Here is a 17,880-nt window from a genome sequence, read left to right as displayed (position 1 = left end):
GCAGTTAATAATCCTCTTCCTTCACTTACGTCTCTCAACAGCATGTGCCTCCAGCAGCCACAACACTGCGAGAGCGTGATAGCTGTTTGTAACTCCAGGAATGCCTTCAACTACTCCAGTATTCCTCTGCTTTAAGGACAGGTTTTATTTTTATTTTTTCAAGGCAAGGTTTCTCTGTGTAGCCACGGCCATTCTGGAACCTGTTCTGTAGACCAGGCTGTGCAACACGGTGACAAAAGGCAATTGGTCAGTTAACAAGGTCTTTAGCTCTGCACTCAGAAAAGCTTAAGGACTTTTCTCAGCCCAGACTGACCTGTGTTTTTCTCAGGATTTACTTTGGGAGGAAAGGAATTTAACATCTATTTTTAGTCTATGGGCATTAATGATTGATGCAGTCTGTCCCCGACGGCGTGTGGGACGAGAAGATGGTACTCACCACACTAAAGAAAGCCAGGCCATTGGGACGAGAAGATGGTACTCACCACACTAAAGAAAGCCAGGCCATTGGGAAGAACATCGATGTCCTCAGCTCCAGTTTCTGCAAGTTCAAGGAGGAGATGAATGTCATCACCAAACACTGCCTTGGTTTAAGATAGCAGAACTGTGGCTTTGTTTACTTTCTCCGAGTTTCTATTTCTTCAGGGATGGTTCCAATTTCTTTTCCAAGGCACTATTGTTTTTAATAAATGTCAGTCTAAACCCTCTCGCACAGTGAACTTCTGACTTTAAATGCTAGATATTTTATGTTTACTCAAATCAAAGTCAAGTTATCACCACATTTCCAAGTTCGATACAGAACAAGTTGACATATGCACACTTCTAGGGTAAACATCCAGATGTCTGTATAGAAGTAATTGACAACAGGGGAATATTACTTCCACAAGGAAGAACCCACAGTCATTTAACCATGCAAATCTCCTGTTCCCCTCTCTGCTCAGTCTGAAGCAAAAAGACATTTTTCTCATTAACGGAGAGAAAACACCTGGGATTACATATTCCCTCTCAAAAAAAAAATGGAAAAGAGACAGTGGTTATTTGTTTTCATAAGCAATAGAACTTTCGATTTAATCTTAAAATTACAAGAAAAACTAACAAAATAAAATTAATGACAAGTACCATGGACCCATGCCCACCCCAGCTTCTGACTCGAGTCTCTGGGCCAGGCTACAGTTACTATTGATTGTTATTGAATGTGGACAGTACCCTCCACACAGCATAGCAAAGAATTAACCGGAAGACCTTCCTCACTGCCTCCCTATACACATTTCACAGATAGACAATAGAGATCTAAACACAAGAAAAGGTTTAAAAACTCCTTGTATTAAGCCAAATCATGACACTTTCTGTCTACAAGATCCAATCTTCCTCCTTAGACCACTCCAAAGGTTATTCCTCAGAAAATTTCTAGGCTGTCGAAACCAAAAAGCATTTATGCCACCATCCTGGTTTTGATTCACAACTCTGCCCATAGGTGGGTTTTCCCCCCTAGTATCCCTTACTCGATCATAGAACAGAAAAGGAAAACATAATTGAGAACACGAGCACGTTTATAGCAGGGACCCTCATTGGGTCCTCAGAAGGAAGTCTTAGAAAAAGATGCTTCGGCATATTCTAGCCGTGAGGAGGGGATCCTGGGTCCCTTAAGGCCACAGATGGGCTCCAGGGAGTCTATGAACCTGCTTAAGTTCTGTGCACTGAAAAACAAAACAAAAAAAGTCATGTTTATATTGCAGATGAGAACTGCTCTGTGACAAGCCGTCCCTGGTTTGCAGAAGAACCATGCAAGGATCTGTGATAAGCCCCGATGTCTAAGAATCTCCAGACATCCTGCTATGTTCATCTCTGACATGACGTGCTATGTTCTAATTGTTATCTATGAAGCCCACGCTGGAGTTGAAAGAAAGAAAAGAGACTCTAACATATTTAATTCAGTTTGGGAGTTATCTATCATTGGCCAAAGGTGGTCCACAAACGTGCACACAGACACATGAATACAGACACAATTCCAGTCTAAGGATTTTTTTCTGGGACCATGTAGAAGAAACTCAATTAATTTCCCCCCTGAAAGTCGGTTAAGAAAATTTAACTTCATGTACATATTCATACTTATAAAAAGGATAACAAGAACATCACCGCTGTTGCCTGAGTGGGAGAAGGATGAGCAAGTTTTGTTTTCTATTTTACTCCTTCCGACTTTCAAACTTTCTAAAGGTTACAGATATAGCTTTGTAAAAAGATCCTTGCCTGGAATTAGGGGAGCTGTGTTCAACCACCAACCCCCAAACTAAATGCGTATATAAGGAAAAGAACAAATAATTCAATAACAAGATAACGATACGATTTTCTACAAATACCAGTAATGTATTAATAAGACAAATATAAAAGATACTTCCATTCAGCCGCATTGTGCCTCTCCCCCTGTGTTTAATCCTATGGTCTCACTCCAGTGAGGAAATTGAATTTTGTGTCTTTCTTATTTGGGAATATTTTCAAGATCTTCTTGCCCATGCTCATTTCTATGGTTAATATCTCAGGAGTTTTATCAGCTCCCATCACCCCTTCAGCGACTCCAAGTGAAACCATTGCTGCAGGAAAAAGCTTTCTCCTTTCTGCAGTGATAGCCGTTAATGGAATTCAGTGCTTACGAACGATGCACTCTTTGTAAGTCATTTCCATAATTTCAGAACACTGAGAAAGAGTATCATTTTCTCATATTTTCTATAAGAAGAAGGAGCCTCTGAAAGGTTAAGCAAATTATAAATCAATCAATCAATGTCTCAACTGGGAAAGTGGGATTGGAGTCCTTTGGTATGACCTACAAGAAGCAGCTTATTATTGAGTAAACTTTCCGTTAGAACCATAGGCTGGTTTCCCCTAAAAACACACTTGGGCAGCAAGATCATTCAATGGGCAGAGCTTGTCACACAGCCTAACTATCTGAGTTTGAGTCCTGGGACCCAAAGTTGTCCTCTGACTTCCACACAGTAATAAATTAATAATAAATAAATAAATAAAATAGATTTCACTTTGTAAATTTAGTCATGGACAACACCATATTTGGGTGTTTGCTTTCATGTCTTTTACTAAAATCATCATCAATTTCAAATCTTGAAGCTTTCTTTAAAACCCCCTTTAAAGCCCTTTCTCTAGGGATTCCTCTCAATCGGCACATCTGGCTTTAGATCCTTCTTCCTACAGCCACTGTCTACCTGTGTCAGAGAAGGCCGCTGGTGTTAGGATCCCACCCTCTCTCCGGCTTCCCTCTTAGCAACAGACACCTGCAACACAGCTCCACACTTGTCTGCTGACATTGACGACCACGTGTTTAAGTTCAAATCAGCAGGACACTACGATAAAGGATATCCACAGCTACTGGGCAAAATAAGATTTAAAACAATCTGTGTACATTCTTCTTTCCTACCCTTTCCTGAATTGAAATGCCAACAAAGCAGTTAGTTTGTAATCTTGTACAAAAATGTAAGTGATATGTTGGAGACAGTTTTATTACATCATTAACATTTGCTCCTGAATGTTGACATGAAAAGCAGCCACCTGATCACTCCAAGCCCTTTCCTAGACAATGTAATAGAAAAATCAAAATAAACCTCTTTAACTGCTATAACTTTCTGACAGCAACATAGGCCTTAATAAAACAAAAAGGGTATATGTGTATTACTGTATCCTGTCTATTATTATTGTTATTATTATTATTATTATGTTCCACTTTTGTAACTCAATTTAGTCTGAACTTTTCAAAATAAACCAAGATAGCCTTAAATTTATGGTGTTCCTTCTGTCTTGCTTCGCAAGTTTCAGGATTACAGGCCTATATACCACACTCTCCTTTTTCTAAATTTTTGATTCAATACTCTGGTACAGAATGCCAATTCCTCAGAAAAAAATATAATACATCGAAAAAAGAATTTACAATATCTGCATAATTATCTAGACTCCTTGGCTCTCAGATTTTTATGTGTCACACAAAAGAAAAAAAAGGAAACATAAATTTGGATCTCATTAGCTTGGGCTTACTTGACTAATTTTTATATATGTAAATTGTGGAGTAGATGGTAAAAGCTCTAAACCCAAAATGGAAGAGAAGGAGGTGGGGTAATTGAGAGATTAGAAACTTTGTCTTGAGTTAGAGAGTTGGCTTGGTGGTTAAGAGCACTAATTGCTCTTCCAGAGGATTTGGGTTCAATTCCCAGCATCAACATGGCGGTTCACAATTATCTGTAATTCCAGTTCTAGGGAACCCAACACACATGGTAAGACATCAATGTACACGAAATAAAAATAAACTTTTTAAAAAAAAAACAAAAAGAAAGAAACTTTGTCTTAGTTTAGAACTTTGAATGTCTAGCTTTTGGAAAATAAAATTGTTTTGTATCTAAGCTCAACCTAACCAGTTCCTGGCATTATCTTTTACTATGTAGATACTGGAATTGCACTAAATTGTCAGTATGTGGAAGCTTGCCTATAAGACAGACTAGGAGGAATTTAAAATGCAGTGAGTAGTAAACAAATTTTTCACTGCAGGAGATGTGCGTCTGGCATGGTTCATAGTCAACACCTATTACTACAACAGAAAGACATTATGATAAAATATATGACAGATATGCATCCAAAACACTTAAGAGTTACAAAGAGTTCATTTCCAGTGATGACGAAGGTAACATTGTGTGTGTATGTGTGTATGTGTGTGTGGGGGGGGGATGGGGATAGAGCATTAGCAGGAAGGAGTCTCCACTTGAACAGATTAGTGTCAAGTGCACAACTACTAAAGTTTCCCCGATAGTTCATCCTTACCCTTGTGCCTACCACTAAAAGAGCTTTTGTGTACATGGGGATCTTGGTCCAGCACATTTACTCCTTGTAATCAAAGATTAGTGGATAAACAACTGCTGTCAATATTTATACACAGAAGTTTTAGTAACCATTACACATTGCTAACATGGCACTCAGCAAATGTTCATATGGTGTGTTCTAACTACAGGGCAAGAGCAAAATAGAATGGAAAAAAAGCACAATTGTAATTAGATCCAAAAATGTATCCCAAATGTGCTTCTAATCGCTTATCGTCTCCGCTCTGCTGGCTTCTGAAGAGCCTCAGAGGCATTAAACACTTCAGGAGCAGGGCATAGGTGACATACTTCCACTTTTTCTCTAGTTCCAGACAGCGGCTCACACACATCACAACATAAAGGTCACAAACACAGACGCCTGTTCGGAATACAAACACTACTGGCTGGTTTTCCTCAGAGTCACTTGGTTTCAGCGAGCTGTAACACGAACATGCTTGGCAGTTTGTCCAGTAATGTGTCTGATTCTGCCCTATTATCTTTTCTGAGACTGAAAATCACAGAAGGTGGCCTTCACAGAGCCAAGGGCTGTTTAATAATGTGACAATTATTAACTCAAGAGCAAATGTAACCAAAGAGTTCAGTGATTCAGCCTTCCGCTCCTGTCCAACACTCTTCATAGATGTCTCTTGGCCAGACCAATTCTGAGCCTCTCTTCTCTCCTCTCCTTCCCTTCCCTCCCCCCTCCTCTTATTCTTGCCAGGCAAAATAAAGTAAGCTGCTGGATTATTTGGAACTCCACAAAACCTTCAGTTCCCAAACTGGCTGCATTATCCAGCAGAAATCAAGTCAGCCTTGCTTTTGATTCTGTGAGTCTGTCTGGGTGATAGTAAGAAGAAGAAGTCCCATGAAAACTATCCAGAGCAGGGAGAAGGAAGTAGGACTAGGAAAATACAAAGACAGCAATGAAGAAAGGGGCCAGAAGTCATGAGAAAGAGTAAAGAACACGGGGCCAGCAGCAGCACACCGGCTGAGAAACTCTTTGGTGACACGGAGAATGTGAACTTACTATAAATGTTGTTTGGACTTAGTGTGGTTATAAATCTGTAGCATTATTAATTTTGTCAACTTGATGGTAATTCAGTGATGATTACCAGAACTTGAAACATTTCCTAAAGACAGAAGTCTTTCTGTTAAGTATCTTTTCACAGATATACAAACGCAAGAGCAACAGTGATCACTGATTTGTGCAAGGAACCCTTCAAGGTAGGGTGAAGAGAAAATCCAAAGGAGGACATATGCATCAGCTGTTCATCAAAAAAAAAAAAAAAAAAAAAAAAGAGCACGCATAAAGAACTCAGAAAACCGAGACCAAACAAAGAACCAAAATGCAAAATCCAACTGAAAAATGGGCAAATTTTTTGACAAACATTTATCAAAAGAGGAAGACATACAAATAGCCAAGAAAAAAGCTGAACATCTTTTTATTAGGATGTACAAGTCAAAGCTACAGGAAGATAGATTGTAAAGATGGGGAAGCCCTTTCCTGTTCCTGAAGAAGTCTGGGGAATTCCTTTGTTAAATTAAGATGGGATTCCCCTAGGAAATGCTCTACGGCCAGGAACTTATAGGTAAGAGATTATAATTAGCAACCCAATACAATAGACCAATTTTTAACCTTAACGTTCAATATGGGAACCCATACCAGCATTTTTGAGGCAGAAGCAGAAGGATTTTTTTTTTTCCTGGAACTTGCTCTGTAGACCAAGATGGCTTTGAACTCACTGAGATCCACTTGCCTCTGCCTCCCAAGTGCTGGGATAAAAGGCATGTACCACAACTACCCAGCCCAGAAAGAATTTTGAGTTTAAGTTCAGCCTGAGCTACAAAGTCAGTTCCAGCTTAGCCTGGCCTACAGAATAAGCTTGCTAATAATGAAAATATATTTAACATTGCTGAATTTTATACTGCAGATGTCAAGAATAATGAGCTCTACATTTTATTACACATACTTTTTAAAAATTTAAAGAAACAAAAAGTTACAATATACCAAATGTATATTTTAAAGGAGAATCAAATAAATCATAGGACATGGAAATATTAAAACAACAAGCAACTTCAGGCCAGTCTGGTCTATCCAGTGAGTTCCAAGCTAGTCAGGCCTATAGTGAATATATCTTAAGCAAAAACAAACAAAGCCCCCACAAAACCAAATCAACAAAACAGCAACAACAAGAGCAATGCTGAGGTAGGACTGGGATGGTAGGTCAGTGGAGAAAGTGCCTGCCTTGCAGACAAAAAGATATGAGTTTGATCCTGGCTGGGCAAATGAGGGATCCTGTCTCCAGACAAAGTGCAGACACACACGGTGGACAGAACCTGAGAAATATTAGCTGAGTTGTCCTTTGCTCTACATACAAATGCCCACCTACATCTGCATATGCAGGCACCTGTGACTGAGAGCACAAGTGTGAGAAGGAACACACACACTCACACCTGCACACGTAGACACCTGCGCACACCTGAGAGATAGATCTACATGTGCCAGTTCAGGAACAAGCAGAGTAAAGCAGGATGGACGGCAGCTCATTAAGATGCCATTTGTGGCAATAGATGTATATATTTGCCTGTGTGTGCACTAAGTCTACAGGGGAATAAAAAGTCTAAATCTAAGGCTACCTCTGTGGAAAAAAAATGAAGTTTGTTGTAGACTTTATTTGCCGTTTTAGATTGCGTTTGAATATCTAATGTTTATATGAACTTCTCATAGACAGTAGTGTTCAGCTGCTGAAAAGGAAGGTGATTGAGTGGATAGAAGTTGTTAAAGCATAGTGTTGGGTGAAAAACTCTCACTTGGAAATATTCAAAACTTATTAATGGTGTTATTGGCTTTTAATTTGCATTTAAAAAATCCAACTGTGTCTCCCATGGTCAAAGTTGTCTTATAAAATCTGGAAGGGGAAAAATGGTACTGACTTCCATGCTCTTAGTGTATTCTAAAAAAAAAAGCCCAAAAGTTTTAAAGTCTAAAACCCTTCAACTTTATAAGTAGCTAACAGGAAGGCCAAGCTTCCCATGCTCATGCTGTAGAGTAGCAGGACCAGAGCGGAAACAAGGTCTCCCGACATCTTCCTACCTCTAATCGCACCTTTTAGAAAACCCAGCACTTTTATCACCTGTTGATAAGTTAATAGCAATTACTAAGAATCTACTAACTGCTGGGGACTTTGGTAGATGGCAAAGGTAAAAACCAACAAGACAGGGACTCTGCCCTGGAAGAAACTACAGAGAAGGCAGAGAGGCCCACCCTGTCTGTGCAGGTCCCTCGTTGTCTGCTGCTGACCCAAGCTGCTCTTAGAAGCTGCCCCTGAGACTTGGACACCATGCCACACCCTACAGAGTCAGGAGGACAGGACTCACCCTGATTACTTGCTCTCCCTTCTGTGTTCACAGCTAGGAAGATTAAATAACAAGGGTTTGTTGTTGCTGCTTCTGGTGGCCTGAATGAGAATGGCTCCCACAGGTTTGCAGGTTGGAGAAGGAGTTTGAGGTGTGGTTTTGTTGGAGGAGGTGTGTCACTAAGGGTGGGCTTTGAGGTTTCAGAAGCAGGTCCAGGCTTTCTGCCTGCAAACTGGAGAGGAGATGTGAGCTCTCAGTTACTGCTGCAGGGACATGCCTGTCTGCCTGCTTCTGCACTCCTGACCCATAATGGCCACGAACTAATGTTCTGAAATGGTAAGTAAGCCCCTAATTAGATGTTTTCTCTAATGGGTTGCCTAGGTCACGGTGTCTCTACACAGCAACAGAAGAAACTAGCACACTGCTGCTGGAGTTGTTTCCACTAAATAGTAGCAAGCATCAGCTGTCATCAGGGAGAAGACTGGTGACAGGATGGGGAACAAGATCAATAGTACCCCTACCTAAGTAGAATATACCTGCAGTCCAAATTCCCACCACTGGTTTACCATTGAGACATCAGAACATAGACTGCGGAGGGCAGATAAGTTTTAACTGTACCAACGCAATTTAAAGAAGTTGCCGAGGGAACCAGAAATCAATCTATAAACATATACATAATAGTCTAAGAAAGAAGAAATACAAAAAATCTAAGATCAAAAGGAATAGGTGCGAGGTACCTATTGACTGAATGCGCTGTCCTAATAACTGCTGAAGGGCAGCAAGGCACATACATGCAGCACAGCCAGCAAGTGTCTTCTCATACGTACCGATTCCTGTAATCAACTGGCAGTTTGGAAGGTCTACAGATTCTACTTCTCTGGAGGCTTTGAGTCGACTCCTGGTGGGAAACAAATGGAAACTATTTGTGTATACATTTCTCGACTCATCTCAGAAAAGGTTTTTAAGTGATATAGAGCAAGCCATAAAAAAAAAAAAAAAAAAAAGCTGAGAGAGAGGGAGTGGAAGCACGTGTAGGGACATACAAAGCACAAGAAACATTAATTGCATAGAGCACTCAGTTTAACACATGGGCAGGGCTGAAAGACAGAGCTGTGGACTCAATAAATAACACACACTTGCTCGCAATTTCCTGAGCAAATATAAACAGAGCCCCAGCCCTGTAGTCTCATGGCTCCTTACTAGAAAGGGAGGGTAGGTGATCAGTCCGAAGCCCAGCATTCTCCTGAGGATCCGAATGACAACGAGCTTCCTACTGCGAGGAGAAGCTAAGGGCTGGGAGGTGGGGTGCACAGTGAGATGGCTCAGTGGGTAGAGGTGCCTGCTGCCAAGCCTGGCAAGCTGAGTTCCATCCACAGGACTCTTGTGGTGGAAGAAGGCATGGCCGTGAGTTGTCCTCTGCCTCTGTGTTGGTACCCTTCTCACCTGGCACACATACAAAGTGAAATTATGAACGTAATTTTAAAAAGAAGGAAAGAAAAGGCTGAAGATGTGGGCCCACTGTAGAGCCCTTTCCTGACTGGTGCAGCGCTTTGAGCCGGCTCCTCAGTGTGGTGTCACATGGCTTCCATCCCAGTATTTGGTCGGAGGAGGAAGGATGCTCAGTAGTCAGAGTCCACCCTCTAGGACACAGAGAAATGAGGCCAGACTGGGACACATGTAGGTCCCCAGTATTAAACATTTTGAAAGAAACTAGCAATTTTTCAGAGACCGGCACATAGCGGGGACTCTAAATAGTTATTAAGGAATTTGGAAAGTTCCCATCCTTAGCAATATTTTTAGAGATTTGAAGTTTGTAACATTTGTTCTTGTTTGTTTGTTTTGATTTTTGTTTTGTTTTTTGTTTGTTTATTTTGGCCCTGAACTCACAGAGATCCACCTGCCTCTGCCTCCCAAGTGCTGGGGTTAAAGGTTTGGGGAACCATCAACAGAAACACTTGTAACTAACAGAATTACTTGCTCAAGTACGTATGTGTATTGTGATTGTTTAAGGAAGATCCAAAAGTAATAACAAAAAATGCTGGGGACTGGTGGATTATCTCCTACTTCTGGCCACCCCTGAAGCCTGCCAGGCAGTCTGGGCCAGTGCAGAAGACCCGTCTTTTATTTTGCCGGCCACATAGTGCAGGCTTTCTGCTCCTTCCTCCTGTGCGCTCATCCAGTGTTGGTTCTGTAGCCTCCAAACTGACACGTGGGCTGGGGAAAGTTACACCTCCAGTGTGGTTTCCACAAGCCCTACATTTAAGACTCAAAGTAGCAATTTGCTTTGTGCTCCTCTGTCCCGGTCCCTGACGGCATCCGCCTGCCAGAACTGAAGACGGGGTTTAGCAAAAAGGAGGGATGCTTGGGCCTAGATAACCCAGAATTTATGGGACTATGCCAAATACACGTTGTAGTTGTTCATGGGATATGTAAAGTTTACATAAAAATGCTTTAAATTTATTATTATTGGATGTGAGGATAATGTGTGTGTTGGGGGAGGGGTACAAGCAGGTCTTACAATATGTGTGAGGTCAGAGGACAATGTCATGGATTTGGTTTTCTTCTTCCAGTTTTACATGGGTTCTTGGGATGGAATTCACAGGTCAAACTTGTACAGTAACCACTTTACCCTCTGAGCCATCTTTCTGGTGCCAAAATAAAAATAATGCAATTGAATAATATTGTATTCCTTGAAATATGGCCATAAAGCAAATAAATACTATGTGAGTATGTAAATGTAATAAAAATACATTAAATAAATAAAAATTTTAAAATGAATGTAATAGAATGTAATAAGTCTCAGTTCCACATATTCCTAGAGCAATTTAAGAAGCAAATAACAACAAAAAGAAGTATAAATAATTGAAGCAGCTGTAGCAGGAACAGTCCTAATAAAAATGATGCCAGCGGTCGTAGTGATCAAAGGAAGAAATAGTAAAAATATCTATAATTTGCCATGGGTCTAAGTGGTTTTATCTGATATATCTCAGTGAATTCATTTAATTCTTCAACTAACCTGGTGAGCTGGACACCATCAGTCCCATCTTATATTTGATAAAACCAACTCAGAGAGACAGAAGCAAGCTTCCTTGCAGCTGTTTGACAGCTTCGTCTCTTCTGTTCATCCTTTCTTCAGACAAGAGTGAAGATATCTGGGTTCTAGGGTTATCAGTTCCACAGCCACAACCCCTAACAGGTCAGTGGCTCCTGCAGGTCTCAGTCTTCTTCAAAGACAGTAAAGAGGAACATAGAAAACTTCCAGATCTTGTCGATGTCTTGTGACTCCAGATGCACAGGTACAGCTAATCCGCGGGTTGTAGTAGTATCCCAAATGCAGAGGCACAGCTAATCTGCGGGTTCTAGGAAGCGTCTCGTGTTGTCATAGATGCTGATTTCACACAAGTGACTTATGAAGCCTGCTCAACACAACTAGCAGTAATGACCATGCTCAGCAGCCTTTTCAAAAGACGGCTGGAGGACTAACCAATCAGTAAACTGTGTAATTGAATGCAGTATAATCCAGGTAGCAGGTTCTGATGTAGTGCAACTAAGAAGGACCTCCTTACAGACATGATCTAATTACTAAGTTACATGAGAGCTGTGTGACTTTTAGTTAACTGAGTAATTTACACCTGGCTCTCCTTTATTATAAAAGGAAAAGGAGATTTGCTTAAATCTTGTGTGGCCCATTTGCCCTGGGAGGTGGCATTTTTCCTGGAAGGGCTCTCTGCCTCTGCTAGCTAGGGGAATACCTATCCTATATCCCAGGTGCTATGGCTTTCCAGAACCAACACTAGCTCCACTTCTAGCCCTTCTTCCATTGTGTTCCCATGGCAGAGGCAAGAGGACCCCTGACCTTTTTGTATACAGGTGTATTTGAAAGAGTTGAGTTTTGAAAAAAAATATTCCTAATGGGGAAAACACAGAAAGAGAGCCAGCTGCCATCCTTCCTCCTCTATCTCTGGAACACAGACGCAATGCTGGGCACAACTGCAGACCTTCTGCACTCTTGGGAGAGATGAGGATATGAAGAGTGAAGGATTAAACTGTACAAATATAGAAATAATCTAGTTATTTGATTTCCATGTGATTCTCTCAACGGAGAAGTAAAAAGGGTGTAGGGCAAATAGCGTTTTCAATGGATTTGGGCCATCTGGCTACAAACCAGGAATTGTTGACTGACAGTCATCAACAGGAAATCATTTTTTTTTTTATTCTGGAGACATCGATCCCCACCCAGACAGCATCTGGACAGAGGACTGTTAGCTGTCATCTCACCTGAAGACAGGTAGCAATAAGGCAAGCAATGCAACGGCGCAACACCGTTTGAGTAAGGGCAACCCTGAACTACCCGCCAGACCTTCCTCTTCACCACATCTTACTGCCTTTGAATTTTAAAATGTTGGCAGGGCTTTATCTTCTGTGTACACATGTATATAGAAAGGGAGCTTTATCTTCTATACACAGATTTGAAAACCGTTTGGAATTCACCCCTATGGCCCCTGCAATGCTTACACTCGTAACTGAAATTTGGGCTTAGGCATGTAAACCAGGGGAATTTTGTTCAGTCACAGAGGAGCCCACAAGCTGTGTGAGAATTGGGCTGAAGGGTGCTAGAAACTGAAGAGCCAGCCTAGAGCAGTCCTGAGGAATGCCCATTGGACCCCCCAGCTAATCTCTGAGAAGTCAGCTATTTACATGTGAATTAGGGCAAGGAAGGTACCTATCTAAGAAGGCAGTGAAGGCAAAAACCAAAAGGCCATTCTCCCCAAGTGTCAATAAGCGTACCTTTCCTGTGCATAGCTCAGCTGGTGGAGGGCTTTCCTAGCACATGCGAAGCCCTGATTTTGGTCCCTAGCTTGGCATAAACTAGGTTTTTATGTGGTTTGGGGACTCTGCACTCTGTAGTAAGGAGCCATTTGTTAGTTCCTGGCTTCTCAGCCCCAAAATAATCACACAGAAACTGTATTAATTAAATCACTGCTTGGCCAATTACTTAAGTATATTGCTAGCTAGCTCTTACATCTAGAAATAACCTATCTCCCGTATTTTATATTTTACTACAAGGCTCCTGGCCTACCAGCAAGGTTTCAGCATGTCTGTCTCTGGTGTTGGCTCCATGGCTTCTCTCAAATGCCTCCTTCTTTCTCCTTGCATTCAGTTTAGTTCCCCCGAGTGCCACCCCCCACCTACCTCTATTCCCTGTGCAGGCCCAAGACAGTTTCTTTACTAACCAATGCTATTCACAGCATACAGAGGGGAATCCCACATCACCTACCCTTTTGTGTTAAAATAAAAAGGAAGGTTTTAACTTTAACATTGTACAATTAGATATAACAAAACAGGTATCAAGCACGAAATAATGGTTACAATATTTATATCTACTTTATCTTTTATCATGACTAAGGAAAACTATAACTATAAATTCTTCAACTCCACCAAAGACTCCGGAAGGATATGATATTACTTAAGAAAACAGAAAGTTCATTGTAAGCAACTTTCAAAACTCTAGAAATGACAGAGACATCTTGTTGCTTGGACAGTCACCCAAAGTTCTTTTGTAACATTGGGGCATCCATCTTCAGCCTACTGGCCCATAGTATCCGGCAGATTTTTCCATGAAGCAGGAAATTTCAAAGACAGTTCTACCAATATTGACAGTTTTGTCAGTCACTTTTTTCTGTGTCCTGCAGAATGTCTAGCAAACTCTTTCATGAAGTAGGAACCCTGAAGGACGGTTTCACCTTTGGCAAGTTTAACAGTCATTTCTCTGTGGATCCTGCATGTCCAATTCACACAGAATAGCAATAAGCAGTCCAGGCAAGAGCAGTTTCTTGCCCAAATGGCTAACAAACTCCATGAGGAGCCTCTTTGGTGCCCATCTTCTTCTTGAAGTAATTGGTGTTGCCAGGAGCTGATGTGTCTCATTGTTATGAAAAGTCCTAGGTTGTTAAAGCATTTTAAATGCCATATTGTGAAGGTTTTTGAAAGGTTTGAGGAATAGTATCTAACTGAAATACATCTCTCAATATATAGAAAACCTAAATAACATGACTACAAGCTTGACTACTATAGATGATTATTTATTAACCTATATTTCTTAATTACACATACAATTTTAAATTAGCTGTACAAACACAATACCTTAATCAAGAACAGAAATATATATATATATATATAAAACAAAATTGACCTTAAATTTGTATCAATAGAGCAAGATTCATACCAGTGTGAAGTATTCATCTCTATAGCATATCCTCCTTTAAATGTAAATAAACACTTATGATGTGGGAGTGTCATATATCAATCTGTTGATTTCATTGGTTAAGTAATAAAGAAACCGCTTGGCCCTCATAGGTTAAAATGTAGGTGGGTGGAGTAGACAGAACAGAATGCTGGGAGGAAGAGGAAGTGAGCTCAGACTCGACAGCTCTGCTCTCTGGAGCAGACGCCATGCTCCCCTCTCCCTGGCAGACGCGATGAAGCTCCGACCCAGGATGGACATAGGCTAGAATCTTCCCGGTAAGCGCTCCTTGGGGTGCTACACACATGAATAGAAATGGGTCAAGCAGTGTTTAAAAGAATACCGTTTGTGTGTCATTATTTTGGGGCATAAGCTAGCCAGGCAGCCATGAGCCGGGCTGTGGGAAGAGGCCCGCAGCCCCTACTACACACTTATAAACAATATTTAGGAATATGGGTGTAGTTCTCTCCAAACTCCTTCCTGCTTTTTATTGGGCAAAGGAATTTTTGGACAGTGTTTATGGTGACCTCTCGGGGAATCATGATCCATCAAACCACGTTAGTCTGGAAGGATTCCACAGGTTCTCATCTTCTGTGGAAGCAAAAGCAGAACTTCTTTTTCAAAGCAACAAATCCTTAGACCCAAATTTTGAAGTCAAGATACCTTTAGAGAATATATGCTGGTTTAGTTTAACGGTTTCTACAATGAAATGTCTCTCTGTACTTAGCTGCTTCACAGTCAAAAAAATTAAAGAAAACACAATAATATACGACTCTCGGTGTTTCCATCTTTATGTGGCTTATTTGTTTTAAACCTATTCTTTACTCCTTTTAATCAATGACTGTACTCTTAAAGACTTCACCATTTTTTAAATCATATACATCTTTTTATAACTGTCTATACTCTTTTTCATTTCTCTCCCAAGCCTATGTACATTTAACCAACACTGTGACCCATTTAGAGGTTTTTTAATCTGAATTTGTCTTCATTGTGTATCTATAATTATTTTCTGACCAGAAGCGCTTCTTAAAATGCTAAGCCCTTCTTATGAACTTAAGTGGCGCCATTGTTAGGGGAAATATAGCACCATCTGTTCTCCCCACCCAGTCCAGCATGGCAGAGCTGTCTGCGCTTCTGAGAGCCATGCTCACAGCCTTGTTTTTAGGCATTAAGCAAGTTGTAGCAGTCTGTTCACAAACCCCATTTAAATGCTCCATAGCCAGACCTCCAGAAAGAGTCAGAGTTTGTGCTGACAGCACAGCCCAGAAAGCCAGCCTTTCAAAACCACAACGTTTTTTCTACTACTGCTGAATCAGGAAAACCTCTCTTAAAGGAGCTGCAACATGCCGCCAGCAAGCAAAACCCATTCGGGAAAATAAATGTGGCTAAACTCTGTTAGTGTCTAGAGTTCCTTTCCAAGACCTCTCAGGTTTTATGTAGATTTAGTCGACCATGTTGGGTGCCAATTTGTTGTAGAGAGACAACTTGTTTGTTTTTTGGCCACCTGGCAGTTCAGACCCAAAATAATAATACAGAAACTATACTAATTAAATCACTGCTTGGCCAATTAGTTAAGTGTATTGCTAGCTAGCTCTTACATCTAGAATTAACCCATCTCCATTATTTTATATTTTACCACAAGGCTCATGACCTACCAGCAAGGTTTCAGCGTATCTATCTCTGGCAGTGGCTCCATGGCTTTTCTCTAATGCCTCCTTCTTTCCCCCACATTCAGTTAATTTTCCCTGCCTACCTCTATTTCCTGCACAGGCCCAAGACAGTTTCTTTATTAACCAATGGTATTTGCAGCATACAGAGGGGAACCCCACATCAATTCTCAAGTCTTCATGATGGCCCAGTGGCCACTTTACTGACTGAGCCATCTCCCTATCCAAGAATTTCTAGACTTTGGACAAAGTAAGCAGCACAATGCAGTCACACAATAAATGATAAGGAGGAGAATGGCAGAAACAGAAACAAAGAGACTGCCCCATCTGAACTGGTCTGAAGGAAACTCGAGAACTTCCTGTCAGAGCTGTGTTAAAAGACATCTGGCATCTGCTAAGATGGCTCAGTGGGTAGAAGTATTGTTACTCAATCTTCACCTGAGTCTCATTTTCAATCCTAATAGAGATAGAGAGAGAGAGCCAACTCCCAGGTGTACTCTGCACACACACACACACACACACACACACACACACACACACACCACACAATAATGGCAACACGACAACAATCAAAGGATTTTAAATTTTGAAGACACAAACATTTAAGCAAACTGTTGAGACTTGTGTCTTGGGGTTTCTGCCCACGCTATGTTCTCTAGTGTACTAAAGTCTCATGACTCTTTCCAAGTCTGTCTTTGCAACAGACAGCAACTAGCCTGGGAGTGCTGGCCTGCTTCTCCTCTGTTGCTCAAGAAGGGAGGGGCAGAATGGGTGGCAATGGAGCAGCATCTTCCCAGGGGAGCCTTAGCCAGCTACAGCTCAGTGGGATAAACGACAACTTCAGTGACATTTATCCACCGGGGACAAACGTAATGAAAATTTATCCATTGTTTATCTAAAAGGCAAGTTGAAATTTAAGTGGGCATCCTGGGAGAGAGAAACAGCTTGACAGCCAAAGTTCCATTTTTAATAATTTAATAAGCAAATCGAAGGCACTAGTTAGTGCGAAAATAGCAGCGCAGAGCAGTCACCCTTTCTCCTGGCTCTGAAAGGCCTTTTTTTTCAGCAGGGAATCAGAGCACCCCATTCTTTGAAGTGGGGTCTGAGAAGAGCAGGTTGTATTTGATCTTGTCACCACACTGCAGGTAGGAGACTTGGGCTGTGCTTTGATGTGGGAGGTCCTTCTGTCTATGTGTTGTTTTCATTGGCTAATGCATAAAGAAGCTGGCTTGGCCTGTGTGATATGGGCAGAGTAAAGCTAGGTGGGGAAAACTAAAGTGAATGCTGGGAGAAACAAGGCGGAGTCAGAGAAGCCACATAGCCCCGCTGGATACAGATGCCAGAACTTTACCCAGTAACCTGCAATCGTGTGGTGATACACAGATTAGTGGAGATGGGTTAGTTTAGGATATAAGAGTCAGCCAGAAATACATTTAAGCAATTGGCCAAACAGTATTTTAAATAATAGAGTTTCTGTGTGGTTATTTCAGGAGTCTGGGCAGCCTGAGACAAACGAATGGCTTCCAACTACAATGCTTCAATCAGATGGTCACCATACTCAGTACAGGGTGCTGAGTCAAACCTACCTGCTGGTTTAACCAGACTGCACACTTAGAGTAAAAACAAGTTCTTTGTATATTGCTAAGAATGACAGGGGCTGCTTAGATGGCTCAGTGGCTAAGGTGTTTCCTGCACCAACATGAGGACCCGAGTTTGGTCCTTAGCACCTGTGTGAAAGCTGCACATAAGAGCACAGGTCCGAAATCCA

General features: G+C 41.3%; 1 protein-coding gene across 1 annotated transcript in view; it reads right to left on the bottom strand.

Annotated features, from left to right (window-relative positions):
* The window catches only part of Pon2 (paraoxonase 2), a 32,227-nt gene that overhangs the window by 10,112 nt on the left and 4,235 nt on the right, over positions 1 to 17,880 (bottom strand). Inside the window, exons 2-3 of the mRNA XM_057780081.1 lie at positions 9,029 to 9,099; positions 483 to 538 (exon numbers count right to left, since the gene is read on the bottom strand). Coding sequence (XP_057636064.1) covers positions 483 to 538; positions 9,029 to 9,099 — 127 coding nt within the window. The remainder of the gene's footprint in view (positions 1 to 482; positions 539 to 9,028; positions 9,100 to 17,880) is intronic.

This window comes from Chionomys nivalis, chromosome 1, assembly GCF_950005125.1.
Source record: "Chionomys nivalis chromosome 1, mChiNiv1.1, whole genome shotgun sequence".
In the NCBI taxonomy this organism is placed as follows: domain Eukaryota; kingdom Metazoa; phylum Chordata; class Mammalia; order Rodentia; family Cricetidae; genus Chionomys; species Chionomys nivalis.
The sequence above is the reverse complement of the archived record's forward strand: the minus strand, read 5'-3'. Positions and strand labels throughout refer to the sequence as shown.